We start from the raw sequence: 27,414 nt of genomic DNA on the forward strand, positions 1-27,414 counted from the left end.
ACTTCCAATGGCATCTCCCAGTAATGCACTGGAATATCAGCCTTGACTTTGTGCTCAAGTCTCTGGGCTGGGACAAAAACTCACAAATCTTCTGATTCAGGAGGTGGGAGTGTTTACCACTGTACCATGACTGACACCTTAAGTATTGATTGTAATAGATTTCTTTAATTCAGGAGGTAAATGTACCATAGTGTAATAATTTGGAGAGACCATACAGAAAGACCCCAGATTCTGAAAGGTAATTAGCTGATCTCACTTATGACTGTTGTAAGTGTACTAAAATTTGCAAGGCCCTGGGCCAAAGCAGAGAAATATCAGCCAGGATTCCCGCTCATGAACATTATCCAGTGACACCTACTGAAATCAGTGTAAGTGTATGTTGAGATAAAAGGTTCAAACTTGTTGTGAGTTCCCCACATCATTTAAATAGCGTGTTGATAGTAAAGCTTACGTTTGCTTATATCTCAATTTCCTGCATATTTTCGGATTTTTGATTTGCTTTGAGAAGTACTAAGCTACACTTCATTCTGTCATTTTTGGCCACAATTAATAAATGCGATTCATCAGGAATGGTCTGTGTGAGCAGTTAAAATCATGAAAATTGACTTACTGTCCAATTCCCAGCAGAAACCTAATGACTGCCATTTTTACTGTGACTTTGTACTTCTGACTCAGGTTGCAAATTCACCCGCTGCAAGGAGACAACACTCTGAAATGCCCTGTCCATTTTCACCACCAGTCACTCCAAGGGATGCAGAAGTCTGCCTCTCCATGGCAGAGTACAGAGTCTACATGGCAAACACATGAACTTCCACCAGAACAAAGGCTGGTGTTCTGGAGTTGATCTTCCAGGCAACGTTTCTTGGTGGACACATTTAACTTTATTTACAAGACAGCAGCAGCAGCTACATGTGTGCATCAAACTCTGTAACTAAAGAAGAACTCTTTTCAAGGTTCCCCATGCTGCTAACTTGTTGGTTTACACAGATCATGAGATCTTACAACACAGGACTATTCTTAAAGCTACACTCCTATGTTTATCAAAACCATAATTACTACATTCCTCCCCCTTTAACTTTTCTGTACATTTTGTATTTACAAGGATATTTCTCTCATGACATTACAATGTTTGCACAGGTCATGAAATTACAAATTCAGTCTTCCAGGTGGTTTCCTGATCCGTGTGGAACATCGTAGCTCCACGACTTCAGATTCTTTGACAGGAACCAGATTCTGTGGAACCGCATTAAACATCAGGTACCTCATTCAGCACATGCAGTTCAGTGTCCTCCACTCCGACAGAGACATCAGGCATGTCTATCCTTGGTTGAGCAACTTCAACAGGAACCACTGGTTCAGCAATGGTTACAGGTGGATCATCATTTTGTTGGGGTATATCCCTTTTTCTTAAATGATCCAGCCCTCCACTTCCATGTGGCACGACAATGGTCCAGTCACAGAGCTTACTCTACCAGGTAAGCACTTCTGTCCTCCACCAAAATTCCTTACATATACTGCTTCTCCAACAGTAAATTGCCGCTCATGAGTATGCAAATCATGAGTCGCTTTTTCATTCCCTTGACTTTTCTCCACCTTCCCCATCAAATTGGGAAGTATCAGACTTAGTCTTGTTCGAAGACAGTGCCTCATCAGTAATTCTGTTTCCTCTTTCTAAGAGTCTTCTTTCTACCATAGAATTTAGTCTCGGCCTTCTTTTTGACTTCACTGTTGGCCAGACCTCTTTCAGATGAATCTCATCTTGTCTTAATTCAGTAGTTGAGCTACCCATGACTTCATTATCTACTCACATCTTGTAAAGTTCTACGACTTTTGCTTTCAAAGCCTCTTTAGCTTCATTCAGCTGATTCTTCAGCTCTTCTCCTTCTTGTATCTGTTGGCTTCTTCCAGGAACCTTGAACATTGCTGCGTCTTCTCTGCCAACTGGTTCTTCAGTTTGTTCAGAGTGACTTTAAATTCTTCCTCTTTCTCTTCATAATTTTTCAGAGGTACAAACTTTGACCGGAGTTTGTAGTGTGTGAGGGTCTTTCAACAGGTTATTTTTCTTTGCGAAGCTCGCTCACTTCATCTTGAATTCTGTAATTCAGCAGAGTCTCTTTGGGTTTCCTCTGCTGTTCTTCCATTTCATTGTTTAAGACAGTCTTCATTTCTACAGGCTGCTGAATGCTTACACACTCCTTTTTCATCCTGTTGCAGTCCTTAGACTCTCCAGGCTCTTTCTGAAGTACCTTGCCTTGTTCCTTTTTCAACTCAGGAGCTCCTCCTGCTTCTTTTTGAAAATTCATTGGCCAATCAAGGTTAATTTCCCTCAACCAATTTCGACCTAGAAGGTTGTTCCTCTACCTTCTAATACCATCACTGGTAGCTGGGCCGATTGGTGTCTATAATGAATAGTTACTCCAGTGATACCTTTTACCTGGATTTCTTCGCCTGTGTATGTTTTCAAATTTGCAGATGTTTGTTCCAAATTTAATTGTTGACCACCTTTATTTAAATATCTGAAAGTGTGTTCTCCTATCACAGTGGTAGAAACATTTGTGTCTACTTCCATTTTTAATGGCTTAACATTTACTTGCACTGTGACAATGATTGGCTCTGTCTTCCCAACTTTCACGTTGAAAAGGCGAATAAATGTCAGAATTGAATGTTTCTGGCTCTTCCACACTGTATACTGTGTTTGTTGCCTGGAAGCCTGTTTAAATCTCGCTTTGCAAAGTTTCAATATGTGTCCACTTCTGCGACAAAAATTACACTCCATTTTTTAAAATTGCCAATCGTTAGGAGCATGATTGTTTCTGTGTCGATAAAAATTAGCTTTTGACTTTGCTGCTAAGCTGTTTCCTCTAAGTTTTCGGTTAGTGGGGGCTGTTTCCCGCTTCACAGCGGATTCCTGGCTTTGCGCGCCACTTTCGGCTGACTGTTCCTGCCCAACTAGGAGAATGGTGCCATTTTGTGTCCCTTGAATCGTTTGTGAATCCCTTACAGTGCTTTCCATCGCAAGTGCTACTTCTAACACTTTGTTAAAATCAAGATCCATTTCAGCCAGCAATCTTCACTGAATAGCATCCTCCTGCACGTCACATACCAAACGATCCCCGAGTGTGTCATTCAGGGTTTCACTGAAATCACAATATTCTGTTAGTTGTTTTAATTTCACCACATAGGTAGCAATGGTCTCTCCCGGGGCTCCATTCTATGAATTGAGCCTAAACCTCTGCATTGTGACTGAGGGCTTGGGTTGAAAACATTCCTTAATGAGGTCTACTAATTCACTGAAAATCTTCGAATCTGGGATGTTGGGGGCCGTCAAGCTTCAAATTAAGCTTTAGGTCTTGCTCCCACAAATACTCAGGAGAACCGCTCTCCTCTTTTCCTCCCCCATGATTTTGTGGGCTTGAAAGTAGAACGCAAGACATTCTATATAATGAGACCAGTCGTCTGTGGCTGGCTCAAAGGGATTGATTGTGTCAAACTGTGGCATCTTGGATGAGTATATCTTCCTTTCTTTTTAATGAACTTAGACACTCACAATCGCTCGGCGAGGTACAGCACCAGATCCAATTTATCCTCATCACCAGTTTGTTAGAGTTGATATTCCAGGCCACTTTTCTTGGTGGACACAGTTAACTTTATTTACAAGACAGCAGCAGCAGCAGCTATATGTGTGCATCTAACTCTATAACTAAAGAGGAACTCTTTCCTAGAGGTTCCCTGCACTGTTAACTCATGGATTATTCTTAAAGCTAGAGTCCTACATTTATCAAAACCATAATTACTACACTGGAGACACCACCTCTCATGAAGGTCCAGCTGTAGTGTCCCAGGAGATGGCCACACTCTCCAAGGTAGACTTCAGGGTTCTGATGCCTGCAAGATAACACTTAGTATGGAGGAGTCCACTTCCAAACTTTCAACCATGTTGCTGAAAGCTCTTCAAATAGAAATGCTGATGAGGAGTCTCACCCTACCAGTAGTAAAGTGGATTTTCATATACGTAAGAAGAAAACTTTCAGAAAACATTGCAAAAAGTAATATTTTATATCTTAAAGTGAATTGTGATTCATAGGCATGGATTCAGCAATATACTACTACTGAGATGGACTTGTGAACTTTATTGAACAATGGGGGTATGATTATTGTGTGCATTGCATATGGTGAGATAGTTGTTAAAATATATAACATATTGTAAGTTGTATTATTTTAAATGGCATTCATGAAAATGCATCGCATTATTGTTCATTTTTTTTCTGCGGGGAGGTGTTGCAAATGTCTGGTTCATGGGTCATGTTTATCGAAAGACTGGGCCACGTTGACATAAAAGGTCAGGGTAGAAGGATGAGAGTCATAAAACATCAGTGGAGAAACTTAAACCATGTATGTCCTAAGGGCCCTTTGGGCAGGCATGATGTTTGCAATCCTTATGGTAAGGGCAGTTGAGAGAGATATTTTTGTTTTGGGAGTTCGAGCTAAATTAGTTTACAAGCATTTAGTAAATCCTGAAGGGTTGTGAAATCCATTTCTTTTTTCAGATCAAAGAAGGAATTTTAAATGAGGGACACTTAACCTAAAGCCTGTTTGAGGACATCCCAGAGCATGTCACGTTGTCATGGAGATGGGCGGAGCTTAGGGAAATTCTCTGGTTTCAGTTTACCTATGTGTTTGCTGAGGGATTTAGTTGCAGCTTGGATTTTGTGTGTGGTGCAGCTCAGTGAGATAAGTTAGCCTAAGTAAATGACAGTTAGGCATGCAATATAAGCAGAGAAAAAGCAAACTTCATCACTTGCTGTGTGGAATGCAGCTAGGGCTTAATCTCAGTTTGGATTTCATTAGAAAAGAGAATCTGGAAAATTATCCAGTTTGAAGCTGGTGGAAAAATCTAGAGTGGTCTTCAGAGTCTTGTGGCAAAGAAAGCAATCAGCAGATTAGCTTGGAAATATTGAGAAGGTAACCAGAGCTAGTGACTGAGGCATCCACAGTCAAGAGATGGTAAATGAAAGTTTTACCTCAGAATAACTGGAACTGAGGAGAATTAAAATAAATTCCAGAGGACTATGGTATTCTTATGGGTGGCCTCTACAGAAGTAAATAACTTTAAGATTGATGTGTCTTATGAGGAAAAGGCTTGAGGGAAGAAAGGAGTAAAACTGAGTGCATAACATGCATAGTTATGAATCATATTGTTAAGTTAATAGTGCTTATTTTGATTAAGTCTTTTATATATAATAAACTTTGTTTTTGTTTAAAAACCTGAAATCTTGCAGTGTAGTTCTGTTGGTTGAAACAAGATGTTCAGATTTATTTTTAAATGTTAATGGTCCCTAACAGGGTTGTAACAGAGCACAGAGCACAGTAACCATGGAGTCAGATCATTAGTAATTTGATCCCAAGCCTGATTAGTTCTTGAAATGAACTATGTCAAACCAAAGGCAGAGCCAGGGCAGAGGACTCTGGATTCTGCCTGAAAATGGGGGAAGAGAAAATTTGGAAGGATGGTATTACTAATCTGTATCTAGTGCCTCTTGGAATCTGGCTAGAGGAGGCAATAGTTCTAGTGTGTGAACAGTTCATGTGCCCACTGTGCCAGTAGCAACCAGATGGACTTGAATAATTATTATATGCAATTTTAAGACAAAGTGCAAATAGAACTAGGTGTGTGATAAGACCTTTGCCAAATGTTTAAGCTGCCACTTTTTTACTCTGTTACAGGTAGATATGCCACCAACACATAGACTCACGTGCTGCTCTGCTGTGCCCCAATTGCTCCTATTCCTCATCACGAAATTACCTGCTACCACACTCTCCAAATACCTTGATTGTTGCTGTATTGTCCACTGTTAATCCATGCACTGTGCTTAATATTGTTTTACTTTCATTGTGCAATAAAGACTTCGCAACAGCAATAGACCATAAGACATAGGAGCAGAAATTAGGCCATTCGGCCCATCGAGTCTGCTCCGCCATTCAATCATGGCTGATAAGTTTCTCAACCCCATTCTCCCGCCTTCTCCCCGTAACCTTTGATCCCCTTACCAATCAAGAACCTATCTATCTCGGTCTTAAATACACTCAATGACCTGGCCTCCACAGCCTTCTGTGGCAACGAATTCCATAGATTCACCACTCTCTGGCTAAAGAAGTTTCTCCTCATCTCTGTTCTAATAGGTCTTCCCTTTACTCTGAGGCTGTGCCCCTCAGGTCCTAGTCTCTCCTACTAACAGAAACATCTTCTCCACATCCACTCTATCCAGGCCTTTCAGTATTCTGTACTTTCCATTTCTAAGTGCAGGACTATATGTGCATAATGACGCATAAGATGCTTAATTTGACATTTCCAAAAGTTTAAATTCATTAAGCAATTTTCTGGTTTGCTTACCCTTCTCCAGCCATCCCCCCACCCCCCTTCTTATCCTGTACATACCAACTTGTGCTAAACATTAAAATAGGAGGGAATAAGACCCCACACTTGTAAAAATAAATTTTCCAGAGAAGTTGCTTAGCAGTAATCAAGACTTATCACACTTTTAAAAATTCAGTTACACTTGAACAGGCAAGTCCTAACACTTTCTGGACTAATTAATGAGCATCTAGTGGATAAGTACCACAACTTCATGCTCTTCAGGTGTTTGAAAATTGAATCTCACGGCACAATACTGGTATAACGAAGCTTATAGAGGAACAGGGTAACTTGAACAGCAACATCCTGATTTCTGCATTTTACTGCACATGTAGAGATGCTGGAAACCGTGGTTTGATTTACTACAGAATTCAATGAGATCTGACGCCTCACCATTATTCCTACTGCAAAATCTGGACCATTGTGTCAGCTATGTACATCTACATGGTAATGTCATGATGTTGCATCATAATGCTACCACAAGAGAATTGTCCTGCAGTCATACATAATTTTTACTGGGGCCAGGTAGATCAGTGAAAGCCAGTGAGTTTCAATTAAAAAGTGCCCTTGAAATTCCAAGGGGATTTTCCTGATTCTCCTGTTGTCATGTCTAGTTATGGGGAAGGAGGAATTTTGTGATGGTGAAAAATGAGCCAAAGTAATTCAAAGAGCTACACAATGAATAACTAAAGCCTCATAAATAATAAATGGATAGCAAAATTTCTGAGCGGTTCTCCCGATTGTCCATTTTAAATCTTACACAATTTCTCTGGGGCTTTACTTGGATCTTCCATCAAAGCTCTGATGGATTGATCAAGAGACTCCTGTGATGATAAATAGGTTCCAGCTTTGCCAGATGAACTTGCAGGAGGGCAGATATGAGTTCAATATATCGTCTATGGCAGGTTCCTGAAATTTTGGGACACACCTCAATTCTATCCAGTAAAATATGAAAGGAATCGTTGTTTTCTCCATGATTTTAAGCTAATGATTATAAAAAATGGTTATGAAGAGCTGATGTGACAAATAATATACATCAGTAGGAAATCCAGTATCATGCTTTTAAACTGAGCACTGGACTGGTGCACTTCAGTGCATGGGAGACAGTCGCCAGGGTCATGAATGCAAACAGTGCACACAAGAGGACAGGATGAATGACCTCACCATGCCATCAGGGTAAGTGAGCCCTCTATTGCTCAAACTCACCTCAGAGTCGGAACTGGGACATGGACCTCAGTGGCCAGAGCACCATCTGTGCTGCCTATGCAGAAACGGCTTCTCAACGTGATGCTTTGTGCCCCAGTCATACTGCAGTGCGTGTAGTCTGCAAATAGGTAGGGTACTGCAGGTCACTGACTCTGCCACAGAGAGTTCATATTATGGAGGGGGCAGGGGGAATGGGGTAGGGGTCTGATGTAGAGGGCACCAGTAAGCACAGCTGATGACATGCCCCCTTGTGCCTTATCCTTCTATCTGCGAGATCACTGCTCTGGAGGGTGCTGCCAATTGAAGAATCCTAGTGGCTAGCTGCAGTGTATCTTTCACATGGCATACAGTAGTCAATGGGTTGCTGCTGTTGGCACACAGAGAGAGAGAGCTGGCAAGGGAGGATCGAGACCGGGCACATGGAGATGGCGAGTTAGGTGTCCGGCCTCCATCCAGTAAGGAACTATGCTTAATTTCTCTACCTAGAAACCCAAGGCTCATGCGTAGTGCCATGTTGGAGGCAGCCCATGCAGTCAGTGCTCACTCTTCACAATTGCATGTGCCAGCAAGAAGAGGGTGAGGCCAGGCCATCAACCTGGCTTCGCTAGCAGCTCCAGCATGCAGAGCAAAGGGGACGATCAGGGCAATGACGAGATTGCACCTGTAGAGCTGTCACAGTCAGCTGCACATTCCACCAGCCCAGAGACATACCTTGGTGGGTACAAGAACTAGTTCAAGCAGGGCCTCACATTCTGGTGGTCACCACATGGACACGTTTCCGCAGCAAGAGGAGGCAGGGGTAGCCAAGCTCACTGGCATTCGGAGGGCTGCTGGGGAAGGGACCCCTGAAAATTCCAAGTCAGACAATGAGCTTCTGGGAGCAGTCCTAGACAAGATGCTTGAGATGCAGCAAGAGGTGGGGAACATCAGGCAGAGATGTCAGAAGCGCTCAGAGTGGTACATGAGGTGGAGTTGTCCACCCGCCTGCTGTCTGATGAAGTGGTACCGACATGCATGCGCATTGAGGTCTCCATGGGGAGGGTGGCAGACACCATAGAGAACCTTCTCCAGCAGAACTCCTAGTTTCTGCTGGAGATGCGTGCAGACCTGCACTCCATCGCAATATCCATGGGCGTGGTTTTGCAGCAGCGATGCAAGAGAGGGATAGGGCAACTTGACCCCCATCCAGGTGCCCCTTCTCCTCAAGAAGCCAGGGAGGGGCCCTCAGGCATCCAAAGGGAAGAGGAGCAGCAGGCAGGCACCCCTAGGACCTCCACTCAGGGTGTGCAGCCCTTCAGAATTTCCTTTGTCTGTGACTACATCAGCTTCGGCCTCTGTGACCGCAAAGGGTGCAGCTGTACCAGAGCTGGAGATCCAAAGTAAGCTGGGGCCCTCCAGGCCTCAAGGACACAGAGGGCGCCCGCAAAGTCATCAAGAGCAACAGGCAGTGGTCAGCAGGCTGCCTCCACTCCTGCTGCAGATGTCAGGGTAGCACCTAGACACAGTAGCAGGCAACAAAAATTTAAGAAGTTCTGATTTCACATGTGGTTGCACAGGTGCACTTTTATTCTACAACGTTGATACACTTTTGTTAATAGACTACGCTTGCACTTTAATGAGGTCTGAGGTGCTTTCATTGTGATTCTTAGTTGTTAAGCCTGTGCTTTTCAGGGGGAACACACCAGGCTGGGTCTATGTCCCCTGGAATCATGCAGGCGCAGGGAGGCAAAGATCTTTGCCAGGGCCCTTGCGATGCATCTGCAAAAAGCCTCCCATGCTGATCCTTTGGCCTTCACGTGCTCATCAGTTCAGTTCAAACACCTTTGCATTGTAAAGGCTACATGCTGATGTTAGCCTTCAGTTGTCCAGTTGAGCTGATGTGCAGCTCTGCCCATGCAGTGAGCCAACTCCCATCCAGCATCTAGATTTCTCTACCTTGAGCAGCCATGTGCGAGTAAGCTTCATGGCTCGCCCGAACACCTTTTACCCTCCACATCCCTCCACCACACCCGACCCCCCACCACGGTTATCCACACCCTCCCCACCCACAGCCAGTGACCCTCCGAGTGTCACCGTGAACCTTCCCACAGTCACCCTTGGACCCTGCCCCACCCTTCCCCCAAATTACCTTCTGCCTCATTCATGTGCCCCCCCCTATCCGAGGAGCCCACTCCAGTGACTGTAGAAATACCCACCCTTGTCCTTTCCACTGCCAAAATCCATGCAGGCTTTTGTCTACTCTCAAAAAAACCCAAGTCCTGGATGCTCCGGCCATTCGAGGGTCTGCCTGATCAATGCTCCACCCATCCTCTGGTCCACGCGATGTTCCTGGGTCCACCATCGTGAGAGTGCTCCAACTCTCTGCCCTGACCTTCGTCCAGGTACGTACCGACATGCTCCGGACTGGTGTGCAAACCCGCCAGCGGAGGGGATGATTGGAAGGGGGTGGGGCTCATTTAAATCCCGGCAATGGGATGCAAAACGGCTTCCCGAAAGCCTCTGGCAGGAATGGCAATCCGCCATTGTCCCGCTACGATGGTCAGGACCACAGGCCCTCGCTGTCCATTCCCACCGTCAGGAAACAAATTTTACCATTCCCGGGGGATTATCTGCCCCCACCCGCCACGATGTCTGCCGCTGAGGGGGCCGGAAGGGGTGGGAAGGGGAGAAATTGAACTTCACCATTAAGGAAAATGGAAAAAAAGAAGTTGGATTGTAAATGACTGCCTCTTCCCCAGTACATATTCTCACTCCCAGGTTGTTACCGCTGGGGAGGAAATAGTTCCAAACCGTTTATTTTAAATATTCAAACTACAACCAGTTGGTGTTCTGTTTTTATTTAAGATTTATTTAAGATTATGCAGCATCTGCATAATTTTGCTTTTATTTCAATAATTTTTAGTGATGCCTCGCATGTAAACCTTGGCGATGGGTTTTCCAGCGCAGCAGGATTTGAGATATTTCTCATGGGAGAGAATGGGAAAAGTTGACCCTTGGCATGGAAGGCAAAGAAAGTAAAAGTGGTGAAGAGCACAACACCCACTGAATCTCTTGCTCTCACTGATACTGTTGATGTGGTGTTCTATTTGTCCAAGCTTTTGGAGGAAATGCTATATAAAAAAAAACAAAGAATAATACCAATAGAATGTTATATCGATAACTAACCTATGTGGGGTAATATACATTCTACAAAAAGTGTAAATAAGAAAGGGTTTAGGATAGTCATAGCTGGTTTAAAGCTAAGGTGGGCAGGTACCAGTCATCAAATATCAGTTTGTTTCACTAAGAGGAGTGCCTCTGCAGAAAAATTGTTGAAGGTTCTAGAAGAAGGATGTCTCACTGTGTAACAGTGGGGAATCTGTAATTATTTTTTCCCATATTTATATGTATGTACCCTTGTCTAAGTATAATTGTTGCTTTTTTTTCTTAAAAGAAAGGGAATCTGACAGTTAGAAATGCAGGTCCCTTTAAGAGTAAACCAGGACAAGCTTCAGAGTGAGTTAAGAGCAGGTGATACTCATTGAAGCATGTACTTAAGAGCTGGGCTTTCCCCCAGTAGGGAATTCTCTTTTGGATCCTCTCCCTGTCCAGAAGCTAAGAGTGGAAACTGGTATTTGCACTGAACTATGGCTTAACAATAAAACAGTTGTGATCCACAGAATGTCTTTTGCTGCCTGATTCGGTAAATGGATATCCACCTATTAAACAGTGTTCACTGACCTATCCTGTGAAGCAGCAACCACTGACTCTGCTCCTGTTTGAAAAACTCCCCCTCCTCTTCTATGGTTGTCTCATGTTCTGCTCTGGTCTAGGCAAAACTGATTTTAGTGGCAGGATCGTTTGGCTTCTAAAAAGGAGAAAAAGGCCAAGATTGATTCCCTAATTAAAATAAGCCTGCAGTAGACCAATTTAACAACCTATCATCAGGGAAAAGCTAAATGAAGAAAAGCCTATCTGTAAATTTGGAACTAATATGAAGGCTGTAAATGTTTCTGGTGGTTGCTTGCTGGTGGACTTGGCCACGGCCCCCATATTACTATGGCACACATATGGTACCACTGAGGATAGTCCCACGTTGTGACTGAAGTCTGTAACTATATTGTGACAGATTAAATACATGCATGCAGATTGTCATTTTATGGATTTCCATTAAAAATATTGACAGGTAGCTTCAATGTTTTTAGATAGGATGTAGGCGCAGGTGCAAGACTTTTGGTAGTATACTAGTCAATCTCCCTTGGCACTGCATAGAAATAAAGTACATGGAATTTACAACATGTATGTAGGCCATTCAGCCCAAACAGTCAATGTTAGCATATACTCCCCACACAAATAAATAGTTCTAATCACAGCCTGTTCTCAAATCCCTTCTTTCAACTACGCAATCTAATCTTAAATATTGACATGATTTCAGGGTTAGCAGATGAGGCAGAAACTGAGTCCCACAACCTCATAATACTGTGTTTAGAAGTTTATTCTGCTCTATTGTCTGTCATTTTGCTTGTTTTCCATTTTAGGATTTTCATACTTAGATGATTTCATGGCTTCTATTGGCTATGGAACATTTTGAATTCCTACAGAGCTTCTGGCAAAACATCTGTTTTTCCTGCAGGTTAGAAAGGAGCAAACAGTGTAGCTACACAGTAAGCAAATAGAAGATACTGAGCTCACAGGAATCCTTGCTCTTCCTGACATATGTCCAATGACAATACCACTATGCCACCACCTCCCCAGACTTAACATAAGTCATTAAAGGTAGAAAGACTGGTAGAGAGAGTGGTTTCTGAAGCAAACACACCCTAGGCTTCATTAATAGGGGCATAGAGTACAAGAGCAGGGAGGTTATGATGAACTTACATAAAACACTGGTTAGACCTCAGCTGAGAGTATTGTGTACAGTTCTGGGTGCCACACTATAGGAAGGATGTAAACGCGTTGGTGAGAGTGCAGAAGAGGTTTACGAGAAAGGTTCCAGGGATGAGACACTTCAGTTATGAGGAAAGATTGGAGGAGTTGGGACTGTTTTCCTTGGAGAGGAGAAGGCTGACAGGAGACTTGATAGAAGTTTTCAAAATCGTGAGAGCTCTGGACAGAGTAGATAGGGAGAAATTGTTCCTGCTTATAAATGGATCGAGAACCAGAGGGCACAGTTTTAAAGTGTTTTGGAAAAGAAGCAAATGCAAGGTGAGAAGAAAATCTTTTTCACACAGCGAGTAGTTAGGGCTTGGAATGCACTGCCTGGAAGTGTGGTGGAGGTAGGTTCAATTGAGGCATTCAAGAGGGCATTGGATGATTATCTAAATAGAAATAACGTGCAGGGTTACGGGGAAAAGGCAGGAGATTGGCACTAAGTTAAAATGCTCAGAGAGCCGGTGCAGACATAATGGGCCGAATGGCCTTCTCTACATCGTAACAATTCTGTGACTCTGTGATTACCCATGAAACAGATGTTCGTAGGCTCAGGACAACATACTTTGAGAAGCAGTACATAGAGTTGTGTTGTCTTTCTGCAACAAGATCAGCAACCTCCTCAATTCACCCCACCATTGATGGCTGTGCCTTCAACTGTCTAGTGTAATTCCTTCCCTAAATTCCTCCTCTCCACCTTACTCTTCTCATTTAAGACCCTCCCTAAAACCCACCTCTTTAACCAAACACTCAATCAACCATCCTAATAACACCTTCTTTGGCTTGATACCAATATTTGTCTGATTAAACTCCTGTGAAGGATCTTGGGATGTTTTCCTATGTTAAAGCCAGTACTATAGATGAAAGTTCTTATTGTAATGGCCCAGATTTCCTACACCCCAATGGAGATGGGTGACATAGACTAGAAACTTTGCCATCCAGCACAGAAATCTTAACATTGTAAACATAAAAGCAGGAAGTTATCAATGTTACAGCTTGTTATGGCATCTCATTAGCAGGGTAGCAATGGCCACTGAATGATTAGAGTGATGGGCAGGACAGGGATGGGGCTAGATTAAAATTTCAAAAATCTAAAACCCCAACCCGTCTCCAATTACTTAGGGTTTCAAGAGGCTGGGTTGGAGGTGGGTTAATTATTTAAATATGCTAATCAGGCTGTATCCCTCACGTTTTAAGAGATTTTTAGATTTAACAGCCGCAGGTCGAGCTCAGGAAAACTGGCAGCTGAAGTGAGGTGCAAATCACTTACCAGCAGGCAAGTGCTTTTCCAGCACAGTTTGTCTGCCAAGAGTTGCAGGAGAGCTTCCCATCAGCCCTCAAGCTAACCAGCTGCAATTCACCCACTCGTGATCCATGAGTGACCTACCTGACACACTCTTCAACCCTCCCTGTGCGATTTTGCTTACCTGCAACCATCCCCAGTCTGGAATCTCAAACTCACAGGAGGTCCTGCTAATCTGCATTCCCCACATATCCAGGTATTCAGGCTGCTATGACCCCTTTACCACCCCGTTCTCCAACTGTCTTCCTCTAACTATCAGGGCCATACTATAAGACAGCTCCATGTTTCAAAATGGCTGGGGGTATTGTTTCAAATGTGGCTGTGCTCCAACATTCATTTACCACAATCATGGAACAAATTTTGTTGTTAAACAAAGCAAAGACATCATAAACATTCCAACCCAACTGTTTCACCCTGGATGAGGTGCCTTCCCTTGACTTTTGGAGAGGATCTCAATTTTAGATTGAAACTTCCTACTGGTTATATGGTCTTCCTCAGAGCATATGGATTCAAAATGTTAAAACATTTCTCTCTCCAAAGATGCTGCCAGACCTGCTGAGTTTTTCCAGCATTTTCTGTTATTATGCTAAAAATGATTAATTTCACGTTATTGGGAGCACCCAAATCTGGGAACTTCAGCATACATTTCTCTAGTTTTAATTTTTCAATGTTTTATTCACTCTTAAGATGTCCTCCACCTTCGGATTTTTCATGACAAGACCAAGTTCCAGGACATCAAAATCGGCCTTGCCTGTGTGCCTAACCAATTGAGCTGTCCAACAAGAATCCTCAGCTGTTCCATCTCATCCTTGGTAGCAGCCATATCTTCCTGTCTGGATATAGTACGACTAATTGTGATGGGATTGACATTGTCCAAGTAAGTCAGTTGATGTAAAGTTGCGTCTGACTCACCCTGCTTCATTTCCAAACCCACATATTTGAAAGCCCCAGAAGCTTGACTTCCAATTTTAAATTCCTTCCTAATTTGATTAATAACATTTTCTTCAAGTCATTAGTGCCTCCCCACAAAAAATCGTCCACATGCATCCTAAAGATGCCCAAAAGATTTACATTGCATTGCATAGAACTTGGCTGGGTCCGCCTTCAGTTGTGAACACCGTAAATTTAACAGAACTGCCCTTACCGAAAAATACCACATCCGAGAAGCATCATTTAACACAAAACACATTTATTCAATTTCCAGAATTTTCCCTCTGTTCCTAGTACTTCCCTCAGAGGTTGTAAGAATACTTCCTTCTTGACAGGTTACCTTGAAGGAAAGCCGCTTTTGATATCACATTTCCAAGCATAAGTTGTTAAAATGGCTAAAAGGATCTTCATAATCACCTTTCCAGCTATTGGAGAGACTACCCTAAACTCTCTGTCCCCCAAGCATTCCTCAAAGCTTCTGTCTACCAACCTAGCCTTGGCTTTATAGGTCCCATTTGGTAGGACCTTTTCCATACAGATCCATCTGTGTGACAGAGCAGGTTGACCTCTATCATCAACCTCTGAATATACCCTGAATTCTTTCCAGCTTTGTAACTCTTACAAAGTTTAGCCTCTTTTATCACCCTATCTTCTAATCTATTAGTAGCTACAAACACCTATTAACTACCCTTCATGTATTTCTGGGTTTCATTCGCAGTAGGCTATCACCCCAATCTTGCAGTTCGCCTTGATCCATAAATCTATTAAAAGTATGATCCACCTCAGAACATCTTCCAGCAATTCCTTCATTGTACAAGTATCTGCGACTTATCCCCGTTGATTTTGAGAGTTAGTGATCATGGAGTCCTCCATTCTCTGTACCACTGCAGAATTCCCAACATCTCTCATGAAGGTAGCTGGAGACAATTGTTTCCCCCCAAATTTTTTTTAGGTCAGCAGTCATTTGTCCAAAAAGAGAGTCATCACCACAAAATTGAATACCGGTTAAAACCAAAAGCCTATCCATGTGTGAGATTTGTGCACAAATAATTTGAATGCAAGTACAGGCTCTGGAATTTCTAGATCAAATTTCTTTAGGCTTTTATATAACCTTTCAAAATCCATGACAAAGTCTATGGACAGATTGTCCATCTTAAATTTATTAAATATTGACCATAGGCTCATAGGCTTCTAATAAGTTATCTTTTTTGTAAATTCTGTCCATAAATTGTAGGAGAACCAGCAATCCCTCTTCGGCATCTAAGTCAGTTACATTCAGTTCCAAAAACACTATTTCTAATCTTACTTCTTCCTGGTAAAGACAAGGCCAAAGCCATACCTTGCTTTCTGTTGGCTACAGAAGTGATCCGAGTCCATACCTCCACCTCATCCCTCCATTGTTCGTATGGTTCCAGTTCCAAAAAAAACTGGTAGGTAGCCATAGGCCGAGATTTTCCATGCCTGCTGGTGTTGGGAATGTTCAGTGGCATGAGTGGACAATATGTCACAATCGGTTTCACGACAGCAAGAAACCAGTTCGCGATCGTCCATTCATCCCGCCGATGGTGGAGAACATGGCTTGCCATCAGGCGTTGGGAACCTCATTGTAATACATCAGCATATCATTATTAGGTCTGCCCGCCAGAATCATTCCCCCCGCTGGATCGTCTGCCCACGTCAGCGGGAAAATACGGCAATGTGTTTCACGACAGCACATAAGCGATGTGCACCTGGCGGGCTGCGCTTTGCTCGGGACTTCAAGGTTTGTTTGCCTACCTTTCTTTGGTCAGCACTCACAGTCATCAGCGCCAGGCTTCACAGCACCACTTCACTTTTAGGGAGGCTGACGGCAGGTCTCTACCTACTAGATCAGCCATATGTGGGTGGATTTTCAATGGCTGCAGGGCTAGGGCTTACTTGGCGAAGGGGGAGAAGTGGCCTCAGGCAAGGGAAGAGGCTGCAGAACAGGAGCTGTACTGGGGAAGGAGAGTAACCCAGGGTGTGTGTGTGGGGGATGTTGATCTGTGCAAGTGACCTCAAGATGGTGAGGACTGAGGGGGGCAGTCTCCAGGGGAAATGAGGCCAGATGGACATGTGAGGGTATGTGAGAGAGAATGGGTGGTGATGTCCCTTGAGCTGGCAGTGAGTGAGATGCCAGTGAATGAGTGATGGGCTTGAGTGTGAGAGTTTAGAGTGATGAGATGGTTGCCATACCCCGGCGGCATGGATGAGATCATTCATTGTCTATCTGCATTGGATGGCCAACCTCTTCTGTGCAGCATTGGCACTGATCACCACTGTCATCGCCTCCCAAGCCTGGTTGGTTATGCCACAGTCCATCCTGCAGCCAGAGTGGGGGGTAGAGGATATTGCGGCAAGCCTTTGGGGAGTCCAAAAGGCATTCCAGTGACGCATCACCAAACTTGGGGGCTGCAGTATTTTTGCCTTTCGTGGACACCTTCCTGCAGTAGTCGTGGGCTGGAAGCGCTGACTTGCATGTACACGGCTGGACTTTAAATATGGCGCCAGCAGATTCCAGTCACAAGACGCTCAGCCAATCTGTTTCCTGTTGTCGTGAATTGCACAAGTTGCCCAAAGCTATCACCTGATCAATTTTATGATGGGTTGTGCTCAACATTATATTCATTCCAGTCAAACAAGCACACACATGGACATGAACAATAATTTTTAAAATTTGCCTCCAAACTTTGCACTGCTCTCAACTAATGTTGGAGCACAGCCCTATCAGCGCAATCTGATACCTCAATCTCCAATCTTCTTGTATATGTCAACATAGTGAGGGCTGGACAAAAAATGCCCAATATAAAAATGATTATGAAATGGTAAATAAATCAAAAATGGAGTGAAACAAAAATAGCTGGAAAAACTCAGCAAGTCTGACAGCATCTGCAGAGAGGAAGACAGTTAACGTCTCGTTAATGGAGTGATGTGGTTTATTGCCACAATTCTGTCACCAAAAATGGTCTCCAACCATTTGCTTAAGGAAACCTTCTAGCCACCCTTGCCATCGGCTGTGAGCTCACATTGCCAGTTGCAAATAGGAGTAGATGGGAATGACCAAGCCTTTCCCTCCAATTTTCTCCAAGCAGTACCTCTACCCTGACTCCTATACAAGTGGCAGCATGACAGCATGGTGATATCCATATATATGATATCATGTGGAGGGGCTATCACAATTCAAGCTTTTCTAAACTTTATCAATACAGAGATTTTTGTTCTTTTCATAATTTCATAAGACTGTTAATTAAAAAGTGAAAAACAAAAAGCTAAAAGCTACTGCGGATGCTGGAAATCCAAAACAAAAACAGAATTACCTGGAAAAACTCAGCAAGTCTGGCAGCATCGGCGGAGAAGAAATCAGTTAACGTTTCGAGCCTTCATGGCCCTTCGGCAGAACTGGAGCATAGATTAGAAGAAGGGAGAAATATAAATTGGTTTAAGGTGGGTGGGGGGGTGGGGGGAAAAGGGGGGGAAAGAGACACATTGAGGGTGTGGTGTGATGTTTGTGGAGATGAGCAGATAATCAAAAGATGTCACAGACAAAAGGGTCAAAGAGGTGTTGAAGGTGGTGGTCTTTGTCTGAGAAAAGTGCTAATTAAGAATGGAAGACAGGATATTCAAAGTACAGCTCTAGTGGGGGTGGGGTGGAAAGACTAAAGGTTTTAGTTTTAGATTTAAAAATAATGGAAATAGGTGGGGAAAGAAGAATCTATATAAATTATTGAAAAAAAAAGGCGGGGGGGGGGCAAAGAAACGGGGTGGAGATGGGGGGAGGGGGAGTTTAAGATCTAAAGTTGTTGAATTCAATATTCAGCCCAGAGGGCTGTAAAGTGCCTAGTCGGAATGAGGTGCTGTTCCTCCAGTTTGCGTTGGGCTTCACTGGAACAATGCAGCAAGCCAAGGACAGACATGTTGGCAAGAGAACAGGGTGGAGTGTTAAAATGGCAAGCGACAGGGAGGTTTGGGTCTTTCTTGCGGACAGACCGCAGGTGTTCCGCAAAACGGTCGCCCAGTTTGCGTTTGGTCTCTCCAATGTAGAGGAGACCGCATTGGGAGCAACGAATGCAGTAGACTAAGTTAGGGGAAATGCAAGTGAAATGCTGCTTCACTTGAAAGGAGTGTTTGGGCCCTTGGACGGTGAGGAGAGAGGAAGTGAAGGGGCAGGTGTTGCATCTTCTGCGTGGGCATGGGGAGGTGCCATAAGTGGGGGTTGAGGAGTAGGGGGTGATGGAGGAGTGGACCAGGGTGTTCCGGAGGGAACGATCCCTACGGAATGCCGTCAAGGGGGGTGAAGGGAAGATGTGTTTGGTGGTGGCATCATGCTGGAGTTGGCGGAAATGGCGGAGGATGATCCTTTGAATGCGGAGGCTGGTGGGGTGATAAGTGAGGACAAGGGGGACCCTATCATGTTTCTGGGAAGGAGGAGAAGGCGTGAGGGAGGATGTGCGGGATATGGGCCGGACACGGTTGAGGGCCCTGTCAACGACCGTGGATGGAAAACCTCGGTTAAGGAAGAAGGAGGACATGTCAGAGGAGCTGTTTTTGAAGGTAGCGTCATCAGAACAGATGCGACGGAGGCGAAGGAACTGAGAGAATGGGATGGAGTCTTTACAGGAAGCGGGGTGTGAGAAGCTGTAGTCGAGGTAGCTGTGGGAGTCGGTAGGCTTGTAATGGATATTGGTGGACAGTCTATCATCAGAAATTGAGACAGAGAGGTCAAGGAAGGGAAGAGAAGTGTCAGAGATGGACCATGTGAAGATGATGGAGGGGTGGAGATTGGAAGCAAAATTAATAAATTTTTCCAGGTCCCGACGAGAGCATGAAGCAGCATTAAAAAGTGAACCCTGAAGAAAGTTAAATTTCTGGGAAATCCACCTCTACCTGTTATATGAAGGATGGAAGAACAAGGAAATGGAAATGGCTAGATTGGAAGGACGTGGAGAGAAAACATTTGTTTCCAATATGCTGATACCATATATGATTTGAAGTGATGCAATATGCAAACATTATGCTGGCTGCTCATTTTCATGATGTGACTTGTACTCAAGCCACAGTACTGCCCAGTACTGAATGCTCTGCTGAGCAGCTGGGTAACCCAGCAGCAACTCAGGTCTGTGCCAGGTTAGCATGACTTGAAGCAAGCCTACACTACTTAAAAGCCAGTCTGCATCTTTTAACGGTAAAGTACATTAGAAGCTGGAGGTTTCTGGGCAGCATTGGAAGAGCTTGACAAAGGACCCAAAATGGTGCAACAGGTAAGTGTGTGTGATGGCAGGTTCTTTTGATGCAGCATTGGAGTCGTTGGTGCAGGCGGTGGACTGGAGGACAGAGTTCACTTGTTTTTTTTTTTAAGGGGCCAGGAAAGACCCCTCCAACAACTCAGCAGAAGTCAGTGGGAGCAAATGACTGTGATGATCAATGCCAACAGTCCGGGCTGAGGATATGGTTGCAGTGCCACAAGAAGTTTAATGACCTCACACATGTGGTCAAGGTCAGTGAATGCATTCTTACATGTCAAGTCCTACCATAGCACCACTGCTCCAATCACTACATCTGCTCCCCCCATGTACCAGCAATCCAGATCAACCACAACGTAAACCTCATATTTATATACTTCACCTCATCCTCACATACTTGGCACTGCTGGGATATGTACACACATATCTCACAGCTACTACATACTGCCAGCTATTCATCTGTGCCAGGCACATCACCTAAACATATTACAACACACTCAGTGGCACACTTCCCTTGCTTTTGGAGGACAAGGTGGCCCATCATAGACGGTAGCAGCAGCAAAATAGCTGGGTGCTGATACATTTACATATGTTAATCCCCATGGGGAAAATGCTGCTGGAAATAATTGCCATAGCCAGAGGCTTCACTGGAACCACCCATGATGATGGTGTTCTCCTGCCTTATGCACCTTCTCAAATCTGACTTCATCCTCATCCCACAGTCTATTATAATGTACAAGATACCAGATGGTATAACCATCGACCTCTTGCTTTCCTCCACATTCCTTTCTCTCACCACAACCTTCCCCTTGTGTATGTATAATTTCAAAAGCCCAAGAACTGCTGTCTGACCTGCCAGATGAGGCCCAAACCTGAAGGCCATTACGAAGAGTCGATTTCTGAGGAAGAAACACTGTCACTTGATCTGACAGTTGCAGCCATCAGCTGGCATATTGGCACTGCACATACCTTACAGGATAATGTAGAGGGAGGGTCTGCACATGGCGAGTCCGGGGGCATAAGCAGGCTACAACCAGGCCTGGGAGAAAGAATAGCGTATCTCAGCTGACTGAAAGGAGAGGTTGCAGATCAGCACCTTGATGGTGTGGCATACAGGAGAACATTGATGATCCTGCATACAAAGTTACTTCAGTGCATTGACAGGCCTACCAGAGAGCCTGATGTCACTGTCAAATTCTTCTTCAGTTGGGTTAAGGACTGGACTTTATTAAATTCCCTTGTTATCAAATCTGAACAGAATACTATGAAGTTCATTTCTGAAAGTGAAAGCATTGACACCACTATAAAAGAAACCTCTGATTATACTACTTTATGTAGCTTCAAAGTGTAGTGGAAATTGCTCAATCCTCAGAGCAAGAAGTGATATAATCAGGAATTTATCCATGGTTTCCAGTTCATACCAATCAGTATGGAAACCAGATGCTTTGCCTGCAATCAGCAATATTATTTCTGACAAAATTGACCAGTTCAAACGAATGACAAGACCTTCGGATTCTTAATGAATACTGTCCAGCAGCACAGACTTCACACCATCTTATGCAGGTTTTGGAAGGCAGTCACAAAGTGAATGAGGAGGAGTTCTGGATTTTCTTGCACTACAAAAAGCAGGAACTGTTTTGAAAAGTGTTATGATCTCAGTGGTGACAAGTACCATTTATTTATTTATTTAAAGAATCTGAAAACCCAGGTATTTTCTAAAAGAAAGAAGCCACAGGGTCCACAGTTTAAAATAAAATAATGTTACATCACTAAAATCAAAGAACATGAATACTAATAACTACACTCTATTTTAAATAGTTAGTTATGTTAAAGATACTAAAAGTGCAATGAACACAGATACTTACACTTTCAATTGAACTTCTTAACTCAACTTTCCTTCAACATGCTTATACACCCAATAACTCAAGTCAGATACTTACCAGAAATTGGAAGATTAACCACTTGGGCTGAGTACCATTTCAAAGATTTGTATGAGGGTTGAGATTTCTTGGGCCTTCTCTGACAAGGTTGTCCCTTCAAATCTCCTCCAACCATTCCATGGTTGTAGACTCCCAGTTTAACACAGACAGCACTAGAATCTTAAGTGTAGGCACTTCAGATCAGAATGTTCCTGGTTCTAGTATTCTTTAACTCTGGAGTCTTGCAGCTAAAACTCTCTCTCTCTCTCTCTCTCTCTCCTCAACTTGGCTATCTTAGAAGTCCCACTCACTATTAGGACTCCTTCAGTTAATAAGAGTTTCAAACTCTTTTAGCCAATGCACACAGCATTTTAATTAAATCCTGCTCAAAAGAAGTGTTTCCTAGCCACCTTGTCCTAAAGGAAAAAGTAAAACCCAGCTTCAGATCAGCCACACCCACAGTCTACTCATCCCTATAATTAACTTCCTGTTGACCCTTTTCTATTGTATTGTTTATCTCCTGGGCAACTTGGTCACGTGATCAATGCGACTGGAGGCCAGGTGCTTTACCAGAAATCATATCTTACAGAAACCTAGCTCTTAAAGGGACCATCATCCCAACGTAAAATATAGTTTTTTGCCCCAAAAACACATAAGCCATCACAAAACTGAGAATTCTGAACAAACATAAATGTTTCAATAGTTAATGAAGCAGAGCCAAGAATTGACAATTGACACTAAGCAACGTTTCTCAGAAAAGTCCAGATGTTTTGCCTAGTCCCATGTGTAACAAGCTAACCAGTTCCCAGGGTGTTGTTTGTGCTCTGATTCCGGTGTGAACTCTCCCAGACAATTTTGAAAGAAAATTGTGAACTATGACAGTGTTGAAACTGGACTGGACCTACAGCTCCTGTTGTTAGTGACAGTTTACCCATTGTAAGCCTTATTCAAAGATATCCTCAAAGGCCAAGAAAACCTCAAAATCATTTGGTCTTGTAGATAGTTAGGAGTGCAGTGGTTTCATTATGGTTCTAGTGTTGGCATGTCTCATCTTTCCAGTGTACAGCCAGGACAGTGTTATGGTTCTTTTTTTAATCAGGTTATTGTAGGTGCTTAATTTCTCTGAGTCCTCTTTGAAACAGTGGCATGAGATTTTTACATCCACCTGATAGGGCAGACGAGGCTTCAGTTTAATACCTCATCTCCAACAGTGCATTCACGCAGTACTGCATTAGCGTGTAGAAGAAGGATAGTACAGTTCTGCAGGCTTCATTTTTAGTTTTTTTTTGTATGAATTTGCCATGTCTTAACTCCAGGCTTTTATAGAATCATAACAGTATTACAGTACAGAAAGAAGCTAATCTCCTCTCAACCTTCTCTAAAAAGAATAGCCCAGATCCTCTAATCTATCCTTGTAACTAAAGTCCCTGATTCCTGGAACCATTCTTACAAATCTTTTCCATACCCTCTCTAAAGCCTTCACATCCTTCGTAAAGTATGGTGTCCAGAATTGGGCACAATACTCCAGTTGAGGTTGAAACAGTGTTTTACAAAGGCTCACCATAATCTCCTTACTTTTCTACTCCATGCCTCTATAAAGCACAGCATCCTGAATGGCTACTTTGTCAACCTGCCCTGCCACCTTCAATGATTTGTGCATAAAGATCCCCAGGTCTCTTTGCTCCTCACCCTCTTTAGGATTGTATCACTTCACACGTTTCTACAATAAATTTCATCTGCCATCGGCCTGCCTATGTCATTTTGAAGTCTATCTCTGTCCTCACAGTTCACAATACTGCCAAGTTTTTGGTAATCCGCTAATTGTAAAACTTGCACACACAAGTCAAAAGCAGTGGTTTTAATACTGACTACTGGGGAACCCCACTATATATCTTACACCAGTCCGAAAAAAAGTTCACCACTACTTTCTGTTTTCTGTCAATTTCCAATCCATCTTGCTACTGTTCCCCTTATTCCACGAGTTTTAACTTCGCTCGACATTCTGTGGCAATTTATCAAACACCGTTCCCAAATAAAAGGATTGGTCTCATCTAATTACTACTTAATGATTTATTTTGTCTTCTACTAGGTTCGAATCTTACTGACTCCTCGCCCAGGTTTGTCAATAACATATCTAACGTACACAATTATTCGCAATTTGCCTTTCGGCACAATGTAGACCCCTGTCCTAGGTAAGTCCCTTTAACGGTGATTCGGTACGTACAGCACGTCGCTCAGCGTGGCGTGGCGTGACGTCAGCACGCTGTGGGAACGCAGCTCCGGAGGCCCTGGTGAAGACATGTTGGAGGTCCGTCAACGTCACGATGCTGTGGTTAAACGGAGGCAGGAAAGGAGCGAAGCAGCTGGAGATGCTGCTGTTCGTGTCTGCGCCCGAGCTGGGGACGGGGAAATGTCGACCGAGACGCTGACTGTTTTCTTGAAGTTGTGCGCGGCAGTGTTTTACGGAGTCAGCTCTTTTTTTATTGTGGTTGTGAACAAGAGCGTCCTCACCAGCTACAGGTGAAAGGAATGGCGGGGCGAGGGAGCAAAACGGTCTCGGGGATTGTGCGGGACCCCCGCGCCCTGTCCTCTTTCTCCATCCAGCCTCCCCACCCCCGTCCCCTTCCAGCCCCAGCCCCCCGTCCCCTTCCAGCCCCCCCCGTCCCCTTCCAGCACCCCCCCCCGTCCCCTTCCAGCACCCCCCCCCGTCCCCTTCCAGCACCCCCCCCGTCCCCTTCCAGCACCCCCCCCGTCCCCTTCCAGCACCCCCCCGTCCCCTTCCAGCACCCCCCCGTCCCCTTCCAGCACCCCCCCGTCCCCTTCCAGCACCCCCCCCGTCCCCTTCCAGCACCCCCCCCGTCCCCTTCCAGCACCCCCCCGTCCCCTTCCAGCACCCCCCCCGTCCCCTTCCAGCACCCCCCCCGTCCCCTTCCAGCACCCCCCCCGTCCCCTTCCAGCACCCCCCCCGTCCCCTTCCAGCACCCCCCCCGTCCCCTTCCAGCACCCCCCCCGTCCCCTTCCAGCACCCCCCCCGTCCCCTTCCAGCACCCCCCCCGTCCCCTTCCAGCACCCCCCCCCGTCCCCTTCCAGCACCCCCCCCCGTCCCCTTCCAGCACCCCCCCCCGTCCCCTTCCAGCACCCCCCCCGTCCCCTTCCAGCACCCCCCCCGTCCCCTTCCAGCACCCCCCCCGTCCCCTTCCAGCACCCCCCCCCGTCCCCTTCCAGCACCCCCCCCCGTCCCCTTCCAGCACCCCCCCCCGTCCCCTTCCAGCACCCCCCCCGTCCCCTTCCAGCACCCCCCCCGTCCCCTTCCAGCACCCCCCCCGTCCCCTTCCAGCACCCCCCCCGTCCCCTTCCAGCACCCCCCCCGTCCCCTTCCAGCACCCCCCCCGTCCCCTTCCAGCACCCCCCCCGTCCCCTTCCAGCACCCCCCCCGTCCCCTTCCAGCACCCCCCCCGTCCCCTTCCAGCACCCCCCCCCGGTCCCCTTCCATCACCCCCCCCCGGTCCCCTTCCATCACCCCCCCCGGTCCCCTTCCATCACCCCCCACCGTCTCCTTCCAGCTCTCTCTCTCCCCCCCCCCCGCCCCCCCACCCCAAGGCGCGCTCCTTCCTCGCCTCTGTCTCTTCCCGCGTTCTCTCCCCCGCACCCCCCCCCACCGTCTCTCCCCCGCCCCTCATGTGTCTCCCGGTCTCTCCCACCCCCACCTTCCCCTTCCTCAGGCCTCTTCTCCCCCTTGAGCCCCTATTCCCCCCCTTTAGAAAATCTGGCAGACAGACTATTTTTCAAAAATGTTACTGTTAACTGTTTCTTTTGATGTTTATGTCATGTCCGAAATTAACCTTTATTTTCGTGTAAGTGATGTCAGGTTTTTACAGAAATGTTATTTTATGGGAAACGCAGTTACTCAGTCCAGTTTTGAAGTTTTTATTCTGTTGTTTAGAAACTGCTTTTTTGATTAGTGCACCACGAAATCGCTTTTCTAACGTTTTGCCAGTATCGCTTTCTGCATTGGAGCACTATCGAGTTTTTTTCGGGAGAGAAACTGGAGGCGATCCGGTGGATGTTCATGTTCTGTACTTAATCTGCGGTTTGCACATTTTGGGAAAGGGACAAAAAGTAAACGGTGGCTTTTTTTCTCTTTCTGTCCTGACTTGTATAAACCATTTGACTAGAACCACTACTTAATATCTTTCTGATTACACTTGCAGATTTCCTTCAGTAGTATTTGTGGGCATTGGTCAGGTACAGTTACTTTTATATTTAAATTGTCAAAGTAAATTTTCATAAGCAAACGTGTGAAAAGAAATGAGGCCTACTTTTAAAACCATTTCTTTCTCATGTAGATGTTGGCAACAGTGACCCTGCTGTGGGTGGGTAAGGTATGCAGGGTGGTAAAGTTTCCCAGCTTAGACTACAGCATACCTCGAAAGGCAAGTCCAATGTTTTTGTTTCTTAATGTATAAAAGTCCTTTTGCATTAAAGTAATGTTAATCATATAAACTATTATTTTGCATGGTTTGAACAGAAACAGGCTTCACTGATGTGTGTTTCTGACTATTTGCATTGTTTTGTAAAAATCAAATGACAGAATATTGTTATGAAGACCTTTTAATTCTTGGTCATTGTCAATTAGGCATTAAAAAATCTCTCCCCACACTCCTCCATCTTAATAAGACCATAATGAGACGTCGGAGCAGAAGTAGGCCATTCGGCCCATCGAGTCTGCTCCACCATTTCATGAGATTGTGGCTGATCTGATAATCCTCAACTCCACTTTCCTGCCTTTTCCCCATAACCTTTGATTCCCTTACTGATTAAAAATCTGTCTATCTCCGCCTTGAATATACTTAACGACCCAGCTTCTACAGCCCTCTGGGGTAAAGAATTCCACAGATTAACTACCCTCAGAGAAGAAATTCCTCTTCATCTCTGTTTTAAATGGATGACCCCTTACTCTGAGATTATGCCCTCTGGTCCTAGACTCTCCCACAAGGGGAAACAACATCTCAGCATCTACCCTGTCAAGTCCCCTAAAAATCTTTTATGTTTCAATAAGGGTGCCTCTCATTCTACTAAACTCCAATGAGTACAGGCACAACCTCTCCTCAGAAGAACATCCCTCCATACCCAGGATCAACCTAGTGAACCTTCTCTGGACTGCCTCCAATGCCAGTATACCTCCCTTTAGATAAGGGGACCAAAATTGTTCACAATATTCTAGATGTCTAGTATAGTTTTAGCAAGACTCCCCTATTTTTATACTCCATTCCCTTTGAAATAAAGGCCAGCATTCCATTTGCCTTCCCTATTATCTGTTGAACTTGTATATTAGCTTTTTGGGAATTCTTCCTGCCAGAGTGCAAAACCTCACATTTTCCCACATTATATTCCATCTGCCACATTTTTGCCCTCTCATTTAACCTGCCTATATTCCTCTATGGACACCTTGTGTCATCTTCACTACTTGCCTTCCCA

The 27,414-nt window shown here is 44.7% G+C and overlaps 1 protein-coding gene across 1 annotated transcript in view; it reads left to right on the forward strand.

The window, feature by feature from the left end:
• Positions 1-24,193: 24,193 nt before the first annotated feature.
• Positions 24,194-27,414, forward strand: part of slc35d1a (solute carrier family 35 member D1a) — a 64,808-nt gene continuing 61,587 nt past the window's right edge. The window contains exons 1-3 of the mRNA XM_078561277.1: positions 24,194-24,456; positions 26,148-26,181; positions 26,283-26,369. Coding sequence (XP_078417403.1) covers positions 24,236-24,456; positions 26,148-26,181; positions 26,283-26,369 — 342 coding nt within the window. The 5' untranslated portion in view covers positions 24,194-24,235. The remainder of the gene's footprint in view (positions 24,457-26,147; positions 26,182-26,282; positions 26,370-27,414) is intronic.

Source organism: Cetorhinus maximus, chromosome 17 (genome assembly GCF_964194155.1).
Source record: "Cetorhinus maximus chromosome 17, sCetMax3.hap1.1, whole genome shotgun sequence".
Classification (NCBI taxonomy): domain Eukaryota; kingdom Metazoa; phylum Chordata; class Chondrichthyes; order Lamniformes; family Cetorhinidae; genus Cetorhinus; species Cetorhinus maximus.